At 42.8% G+C, this 10114-nt stretch overlaps 1 protein-coding gene across 1 annotated transcript; it reads right to left on the bottom strand.

Moving 5' to 3' along the window:
• Positions 1-3480: 3480 nt before the first annotated feature.
• Positions 3481-9851, bottom strand: PDCD2 (programmed cell death 2). Its single transcript, XM_028103274.2, has 6 exons — positions 9543-9851; positions 8811-9053; positions 8330-8461; positions 6703-6806; positions 4874-4987; positions 3481-4095 (listed from the first exon to the last, which is right to left on the bottom strand). Exons 1-6 carry the CDS (start codon positions 9823-9825, stop codon positions 3937-3939), a joined length of 1035 nt encoding a protein of 344 aa, XP_027959075.1. The 5' UTR covers positions 9826-9851; the 3' UTR covers positions 3481-3936.
• Between the last annotated feature and the right edge of the window lie 263 nt (positions 9852-10114).

Below are 10114 nucleotides of genomic sequence, written 5' to 3'. Positions count from 1 at the left end.
GATTGATGTTATAAATGATACCTTGTAAGATTTGTGTGATCATACTGTTAAAGCTGTATTTTAGATATAATTGCCTGAAACCATTTCAATGTGTGCTTGCTTGCTCGTTGTTTGTTTCAATCAACATTGCATTGTATGTCGCAGTGATAATGGATGAACTACCTGAAAATTTAAGGTTGCTCATGAAACATGGATTTATTATCTTCCATATATCGAGCACCTCCTGTTTCCCAGATACATTGCCTGTAATTCTCACAAAACCTATAATTCGGTTTTGTTCCTCTTTCCCAGGTGAGCAAACTCCGGCCTCAGCTGCGGTATTTGCCCCAGGGTACATAGCTAGGGAACGCAAAACCAGGCTCTCGGCCAGAGTCCTTCAGTATTAAAGCTGGGTATGTGTACAGCTTGGTGAGGTGTTTGTTTTTCTCATGAATATTACCTGGAAATTTGTAATTTCTTGGATTTTATTGTTTGGGTTAATTTGTCAAAGTATATTTTCAAGCAGTTCAGAGGCACATAATCAGAAAGGAACAGTTCTTTCCTTCTCTCCCTTCTGCTTACTTACCCAGGTATCTCCCAAGCCCCCTTCTGTGCAGTTTCTTTCCTTGGGCTGCTTTTGATCCCATATTTAGAAAATACTAAAGCATTTGTTGTTTTATAGCTTTGCTTTTTTTTCAGTCAGTATGTCGTGGAGTCTGATAGCATCACAGATGTACATCATCTCTTACGTACCTTTATGTATTTACCTATTTCCTTAATTATCAGCAGTGTTTCAGCTGTAGGAAGCACCCTTATATGCCTGTTTGTGGTTCAGTGCAGGCATTTCTGTAGTGAACATGCCTAGGAGAGGAGCCACTGCCATCCATCGGTCCAATATTATCCCCTTCCACCCAAGAAAGAAGTATCTTTCCATGTAGATCTTCTTTTAGTCAAGTTTTATTATTTTTTTCATATAGGGCTTATACATTTCATAAAAGTTAATTCCTAAGTTTCTCTGGTTCCTGGTATTAATGTAATGTTTCATTACAAGTCTTGTTGACATATTTATCTTATTCCCAATCACTTTACTGAATTCTGAGGCTTTTCCCTGTGAAACAGTACACACAGAAAACCTAACAAAACAAATATTTAGCATAGTGTATTACTCAGTAGACATCCCTGCAACCACCACTCAGAACCTTGCCCGTGTCCCAGGGGCCTCTCCTTCTAGTCCAGCCACAACACCCCCCACCAATAACCATTATCTTAAATTTTGTAATCATTTTATAGTCATGACCTAAATTACTAATATGGGTTAATCTTCCATTTAAAAAAAAAAAAAAGGATGCTTCTCTGTTTTACTCCTTATATTCCCCCTCCCTGTCTTTTCCTTAAAATGTTAGGCCAAATTTACAGCTGGTAGTTTCTTACAGTATGTGTTTTGCTGTTTTCAAACTCATGGTGTAGTTCAGCATGTTCCTGTGTTCGATTTCCTGCAAATGAGCAGCTACATCCAGAGACTTCTCATTGATCTGTGAATTCATTAGTGGGTTGCAAATGATGAAATTCTACTTATTTTCCAGTCGTTCATTGGAATACTTTATAAAGTGATACACTTCATATAGCAGGATAAATGCTGCTTTCCCTTTGAAAGTTTTCGAGATTAAATACCTCATGAATTCATAATTGATATATCCAATTCAAATTCAGGACTACGGGGGTTTCATTTAATCAGTTTTATTATTTACACCGATAATCCTTAATTTTTAAAGACACACGGAATAATGTTAGGAAATCCCATGGTCATTTACTTTATCTTACACTATACATGCAACAGTCTTAGATTGCATTACTACCAAGGTGATTATCAAAAGCACTTAAACATACTTATTTTGTTGTTATCTCTGAATTGTCAAGGGATGATGAGACCAGCGTTCAGTATCTAATAAAAGGAGGGGTGAGCAGTCGGGTCACCCGACTCAGGCAGTGTCTGAGCCAAACAGAAGTTTTGGTGGAGAGTGGAGTACGTGGATGGGCAATAGTGAATGACATCCTCTACAGGAAGTTACTGGGTGAGACATGATAATTTTAGGGTGTTTTTAAATGCATCTTGACATTTCTAGAAGTAACTGAGTTGCTCAATGTTTTTATGTAAATTTTTGGTTTTAGGTTATTTTTATTTTGTATTTTTCACATGATGGATTATGTTTCAGCATGGATGTTAGTTGACATTGACATTTTCTTTCTGTTGATTTGGACTAGTCTATAAGTGGAAGGACCCTGTGAACTCTCACCCTAATTGCCAGAACTTGGTAGGGATACATACCTAAAGGACAGCTTGGCTGGTTATTCCTAACATACCTGCAAGAATGTCCACAATCATCTGGTGATGTCTCCAAACAGACCCTAATGGGTTTGCTTAAAGTCCTTAACAGTCAGGGCACTATTCTGTTTTGGAAAACTTACTATAACATCCCCTGACTTTTAAGAATCATTTACAATTGGCAATGTGAAGACCCCCTAGTCCAGTTTTCCAGAAGCCACTGAGCTTCCTACCAAGTGTTGATTCTTGCCACCAGATGATGGACAACTTATAACGCGTCCTCCAGTAGCAACGGGCTGTATCACCATAGCTGTAGGTCATTCTCAGACTTCACTCTTCCAGCTTGAAAACTGTGACACCATCCTCCCCCTTTACAGGTTGTATTTAAAAGTAGCCTAGTAACAAATCTCCCCATCAGAATTCCATACTGGTTTCCCATATGGAGCTATGTTTCACTGTATTTCATACACATCTCTTTATGAATAACACATATATACCTATAATGTGGGCTAATAGACCAGGACTTTCTCATATAAAAGTGTAGTAAAATAACAAGGTAGTCACTGACATTAACTAATGGTGTTATATCCAAAAAAGATGCACTTATGGGAGAGTATGAGCCAACTTAGATTAGCTGTAGGTTTTCAAGCACTGATCAACAGCAGTGTCCCTTCAGGTTTGCTTTAGTGCTGGGCAGGCATCACTGGTGTTGAAAGAACTGGGAATTGTCCCAGCATCATTGTCAAACACTAGGGGCTGGAAGGAGCCTTAGCACGGTTAACAGATTTAGCTGACCTCAGGGCCAGATTTCCCTAGGGAAATTCTAATGGCCAATTCCTGCCTCCTTACTTGGGTTTACGCCCCATGTGTACACTGGCATGAGTGGGGGGCGGGGGGGGGGTGGAGAAAGACCATTATTCTTGCCTTCCGTCATCTGTGAGCAGTGCTGTTGGCAGATCAAGGTCACTTTCGAAGTAGAGCCTCTCTCTGAAGTCAGTTATTCATCACATTCACCAGCCTACTGGAGTTTTGTATTTTTCCAGTGTTCTGGACTTCATGTGTCTTAGAGCCCATGACAATGACCTGATAACCAGTCACGTCTCTTTGGGTTTTACCCAACTAGTTTTCTCTTGGTTTTAACATTGCAAATTTTAGGAGGAAAAATGCTGAGTAATGGATTGTCTTAATTAGGCAATTAACCCATTTTTATTGTAGAAAGAAACAAACACATAGGTAAAACGATCATTTCATAGTCCCACCATCCATAGTTAACTAGTTCCCACCGAGTACGTATCTTTCCAGATTTCTGTGGACATACACATGTATAAATACTTTTACAAAAATATGAACATACTATGAATATCTTGGTGTCAGTTTAAACCTGTATCTTGTACATATAGATGTATATCATTAAGACTGCATTACCTTCTGCTGTAGGGATTCACCAAAATTTCTTTAAATACCTGTCACCAGACATTTTTGTTGCACTAATATTTACACACTGTAAACTCACCTAAAACAACATCTTTGTACCTTTGTCTCTGCTATAATTATTTCCTTAGGATAAAGTCCTAGAAATGGACTTGCAAGGTCTAAGAGATTATGAGCATTTTTAAGGCTTTACGACATTGTCTTTAGGGTGTATTTGTTATATCTTGCTTCCAAACAAATTCCTCTGTGTAGCCAATCCCCAGTCTACAGCTTTCAGCACAGGTGAAGACAGCCAGGACACCCCAGTCGACACTCCTGCCCAGTCTGTCGGCCTTTAGGTGGTTGAGCAGCTGAGGCATGACCTAAGAGGATGACAGAATTAGAGCCCTGCGCTGAGGCAGAGAGCACTGTCTGCTTTCAACAGACCTTCCTTGCCAGGGCGATTGCAGGCACCCCGGTCTTTTAATCTCCAGCTTTGACACTAAGAACCAGTTACTGTTGGATACAGTCTTCACAATTCCTTTTTTTACCCTAAGCAAAAAGTATTACCTGCCACTCTGTAAGGTTAGCAAATCAACAAGAGCATTTCTACCCAACCCAAATGGATTGTGATCCTAACAATTCCTTTTGAAAAACCATTTGTCTTAATGATTATATCCATCTGTTTTCCTAACAAATCCACAAACTAAAACCAAACCTTACTAAGGCCTCCAAAACGTTCCTATCACAAAGTACAAAATACCTTAATTGCCATAACAAGAAAAGAAGGAATATTTAAAATTTTAAGGTAACAAAATGCAGACACTAAAAATAATGATGTAACCACACTGGGAGGTGGGAGGGTGGTCCAGATGGTGTAAGAAACTACATTTAAATCCTCATTACTGCACGTGCCAGTCAACGGATAATGTCTAAAAACTAGTAAACTGACAAGTTACCACAAAAAGCATGTTACTTAGAGAACTACCAGATAAAACTGTAAAAGACAATTCCCTCCAGGGAATAAGCTCTTAGGTGGGACAAGGCACTTTCTGTAGTAACAGGACCCATGGGCATGTATTATTTCAGTAAAGTTTTGGAGCCTTTAATAACATAACTTAGGGTGACTACACATATTAAAATACTCATTTAAGGTCATACCTGGAATTCAAATGTTCTCTTGGCACCACAGGGGCAATATGGAATATCCTTTTCTTGAGGGATATTTTCACCAGAGATCCAGATGGGAGCAATCCCTCTGCCGTATCTGAGAACCTAAAATCAACCGGGATCATGTGCAAATCACCATCTCACCTAAATTTCCAGTGGTAGCACGTGATTGGATAATAATCTGGAGAGCCTTGATGGAACACTCATCCGAAACGCAGTTTACTGTTTCCCCCAACTCAGACCTGGCACCGTTAATGCTTTTCCAGTGTCATCAAATCAGTTATTTTAGCTTAAATGACTCAGGATATCCAAATCCTATTTCATACATGGTAATATGGTTAGAATCTAAATCCTAGGAGTATTTTGTGAGGGTCCCACTCTAATCCTGTTTCTCCATTACCAGTTTCTAAATCCAAAATGCAGCCCAGAATCTGTGCTTTCTTTCACAGATAAAAGGAACCTCAGTTAAAAATTTTTTTATTGTTATGTTAATCACCATACATTACATCATTAGTTTTTGATGTAGTGTTCCATGATTCGTTGTTTGTGCATAACACGCAATGCTCCACGCAGAACGTGCCCTCCTTAATACCCATCACCAGGCTAACCCATCCCCCCACCCCCTCCCCTCTAGAACCCTCAGTCTGTTTTTCAGAGTCCATCGTCTCTCATGGTTCATCTCCCCCTCCGACTTACTCCCCTTCATTCTTCCCCTCCTGCTATCTTCTTCTTCTTTTCCTCAGTTAAAAATTTTAAAAGGGACCAAGGGTGTCTGGGTGGCTCAGTCGGTTATGTGCCTAAATCTTGGTTTCAGCTCAGGTCATGGTCTCGGGGCCTGAGATGGAGCCTCCACACTCAGCACAGAGGCTGCTTGTCCCTCTCCCTCTCCCCCTCCCCCTGCTCAGGCGTGCATGCACGCTCTCTCTTGCATGCTCTCTCAAATAAGAAAATCTTAAAATTAAAAAGTCTTCCTTTGCCCCCCCACCCCCGCTTGTGGGTGCCCTCATATATTATTTTCATTTTAAAGGGACAAATACCAAGTAATACAGTTGTTTAGATAAATACTACAGAGATAAATTTCACTGTAAGATCTTAAACATCAACAGAGTGGCTTTCCTATGCTTTGTTAAAAGCATATGCATTGCTAAAAACTACCTTCACCGTGTTTAGGACCTAGGTCTATTCTTATGATATTCTTCTCCTGGATATTTGACTCAGTGACTGCTTTACAGGAGTTTAGCCGAACTTTCTTCAGTGATTTAGGTTTATGTTGAATGTCTTTAAGGGGAATGATATTAACAGAAGAACAGGGATGAAGAAGGGAAACATTTGCTGAGCACTTAATATGTGCCTACATTCTTCCTTCATCCTCACAACTGACCTCTAATTTTTTCACACTGTAGATGCAATTACGTCAGAGCTCTTCGTGTAACTCTAGGATCCAGGCTTCTTCCCAACTCCAAAGCCCATTTTTCTTTTCACAAAACCAGTGTCTGTGTTAACACGTCATGTTGGTTTTACAAGCAAAAGGTTCCTATTGGATAAATGGGCAAAAATATCTGTTCCTTTCTTTCTGCCACTGGTGCAAACTTCCTGTATTACAGGCAACATCTTACTCATCTGTCTCAGATGCCTTCTTTAAAATACGGACCCTACATGATAAACAGTATAACCTGTAGTTTTTCAGTAACTACTGACAGGATCAGCAGACTATCTGTGTGAAGGACTCCTATAACAAGAGACTAGCTTTATAGTAGTTACTTCTCAGGGACTGTACCCTGAAAAGAACACAAGAAGGAGTTGTAGGAGTTCTAGTTTACCTGTTTTGGCTCAAGGGCTATTTTAGTTTTAAACTTCTGGAAAATTTTATCTTCCTTGGATTCATGTTTTGCCATGGAATCCAATTCTTCCTCAGGTGCTTCACCTGAAAAATATCAACACAACCATTACACCAACAGGACTAGTCCCCGTGACTTGACATTTCCTGCATGCTGAGGGCAGGAAATTTCAAACAACCAACTTAATGTTAAATCAGATAGTGAGGGCGCCTGGGTGGCTCAGTTGGTTAAGCAACTGCCTTCGGCTTAGGTCATGATCCTGGAGTCCCGGGATCGAGTCCCGCATCGGGCTCCCTGCTCAGTGGGGAGTCTGCTTCTCCCTCTGACCCTCCCCCCTCTCATGTGCTCTCTCTCTCTCTCTCAAATAAATAAATAAAGTCTTTAAAAACAAACAAATAAATAAATCAGATAGTGAAAGCCAGATGTTCCCACAGGCTTTCCCTATTTTAATTCATTATAGTATTTCAAGACCATCTGATTTTCCAGGTACCCCACTTTACTGGGCAGGTTCCTAGTGAGTGCTTCTCTTTAAATCTTCAAATGAAAGAACAGACCCAAGTCCTGGGTTTAAGACTTGTGCCCTGTAGATGACAGGACACCCAACAAATGCTGAGCCTTTAATTTTCACTACTGCCCTTAAGCTGCCTGGACTGCCCTGATTCTTCACGTCTCACACATGTCTTTTCCCAGCTGGTACACTCACTCAGCCATCACTCATCATGACCTACCAGCTTGTTCTCTGCACATTCCTGCACATTCCTCCTCTCCTGGAATCCCAGCTGTCTGAAGCCCTGCTGTCCTCAACAGGATTTAGTCTGTGTTACATGTACCAAAGTATATTCTTGACATCACCTGAATATGAACTATAAACCAGTAAGCTGATACTGTAAAGTCTGATTTAGACTCTAAAACCCAATTTTGTGGTAGTTAAGAGCTCAAATTCTGGAGTCAACAACATGGGAGCTCAAACTGCAGTTCTAAAACTTTAACAACTTTGGTTACGTGACCAAACAAGTTACCCAGAAAACCTCAAATTCCTCACTGCAAAATGAGGTACAGTTTCTCACTGTACTGCCTTCAGGATTTCAATGAGATCATGCACAAATAGCCCTTGGTGCAGAGTAAGTGCTGGATAAATGTTGGCTACTAATCCTTCGCTTAGTATCTGGTAGGCCTAGGCACTACATTAGCGTACTATCATCTAGATAACCTGTAAAATTGGGTATCTGAAACTAGCTGATGAAACATTTAAAGGGCCCGTCACCCGCCAAACACTATGCTAAGGGTCTCACATATTCTATATTGATCTGAGAAACAGATCTTGGATCCAAATGAACTTAACAAGTTTCCAGCATCATGTGGAGGAGTCCTACCCAAATGACCACTTGGATACTTACCCTGACATGTCTTCATCAGAACCAGAATCTATCTGATATACATGCCAAGGAAGAGAGGTACAGGAAAGATACTGTCAAATGAGAGTGTTTGAAAATCATAGGGCACAGACTCCAAAGTGAATTGACTTCCTGTCAGTACCTACCTCTCTTTTTGACACAGAGCCTTTTCTTTCCAGCACTATATGAATAAAGTTCTAAAAGTGACTCCTTACCCATGCTCCCTATAATTTCCGAATCATTTTCTTTTTCAACGACTTCAGGTGTAATCTCATCTTCTGTTTCTATTACAATTTCAAATTCTGGAAAAAGGAAGCCGTGGTCTGGAATTGTTCTGTCCAAATAATCTGAAACATGAAAAGGTAACTAGCATCATTACTAATCGTTTAGTTTTAAAGAGGATCAAATAATTTCCCATTTCTAAACTATATTCTGTGCAGTAACCCTAGTAAATTAATACATGTAGTTCCAGCAATTTAGGTCATAAATTAAACACCAATATTAAAGCAAGTCTTGGACATAACTGAGCAGGCAAGACCTCACAGCTCCTCTTTCTTAGAGGTGTTCATGTTACCAGGTACTAAAATTTTGAAAAGAATAATACCTTCTCTAATCTTAACTTTTATCCTCAAAACAAAAAACTTGGGTTGACAGATGCTATGAAACTGAGCTAAGACTTAAAAAGAGTTGACTCACCTGATTGTGTACAAGCCTGCTTATGCCCAAATCTCCAGTCTAGAGTCTGATGCTCCTTGCCGCAGTAATGCGCCTTGTGACATCTGGAGCATGTTTTGGGGCCTAAACAGCCACAAACCCTGCAGAGATGAGCACCAGACTTGAGCTGGAGGCACACAGACTCTCCCGTCTCTGGAGGAGGATCCTCAGAAGGTGGCTCATATGAGTAAAAGTCATTTTTCCTGGGTAGCTGATTTCTAAACACTAAGAGGAAACGAGAAATGTAAATACCGTTAAGTAATATAGCAAGCCAAATAGTCGAGCCTCCAGTCCACACAGGACTGAAAAGACACTATTTCTTAAAAAGAGAAATAGAGGGAACTTTTCGATTTCAGGGACCTTACTTTCTGAAAGGGGAGACAGAAGAACGTGCAAAAGCACAAGAAACGGGTTCCCACAACAATCTGAATTGGGTCTTTGAGCTCGTTCAGAATAATCAAATAGACCAACAGTTAAGTCACACTGCAGAAATTCGGAAACATTATGTGGGCCCAGCTTTCTGGAACACAGTTCGAATTCTGTCGGTGTGCGCACGCACTCCCCGTTCCCACTGATCCACCCAGAAGCTGGGGCCGTGACGCGCCCGGAAGCGCGGCGGCCGGAGGCAGGGCTGAGCGGGCGCGGGCCCCCCACGGGCCCCCCCCACGGGCCCCCCCCCCCCCCCCACGGGCCCCAGGCGCGGCGGCCGCTCACCGCGCAGGCCCGCACAGCACGGCGGCGCCCGGCAGCAGAAGACGAAGAGGCCGCGGTGGAAGGCGTCGGCGCGGTCGGGCAGCGGCGCGTACAGCTGCAGCAGGAAGGCCAGCGGGCGGCCGCACAGCGCGCAGGCCAGCTCCTCGGGCCGCGGCAGCCCGGCCGCGCCCAGCCACGCCGGCCGCCCGCCCACCTTGCTGGGGAACTGCTCGCGGCGCAGCCGCCACGCCGGCGCCGCCTCCACGAAGCCCAGCTCAGCCGGCCCCGCACGGGCGGCCGCCATAGAGCGAGCGGAGCCGCGCGCTCGCGCGCTTGCGCACTTCGCGGCCGGAAGGCGGAGATCGGCCCGCGGCAGGCGCGCAGAACGGCGTTTGCAGGGGCGAGGAGGCGGGACTAAGGAAATGGCCGGACGTCAGCACGCCGCGTGCGTCCCCACCTGCCGGGCCCGCGAGGTGGGGGCGGGGTTAGGAATTGGCTCTCCCGAGCCGAGGAGAGGCTTGTGGACGTTCGCCGGCTCTTTGTGTCCTTAGTTTTGTTTTTTCCTCTCTTCTGCCTGTAGGACGTGGCAGCCT

Source organism: Eumetopias jubatus, unplaced genomic scaffold, assembly GCF_037043125.1.
Source record: "Eumetopias jubatus isolate StellerSeaLion01/CBP00866 unplaced genomic scaffold, mEumJub1_p1.0 scaffold_6, whole genome shotgun sequence".
Classification (NCBI taxonomy): Eukaryota; Metazoa; Chordata; class Mammalia; order Carnivora; family Otariidae; genus Eumetopias; species Eumetopias jubatus.
Note: the sequence above shows the minus strand (reverse complement) of the source record. Positions and strands in the feature narration are given on the sequence as shown.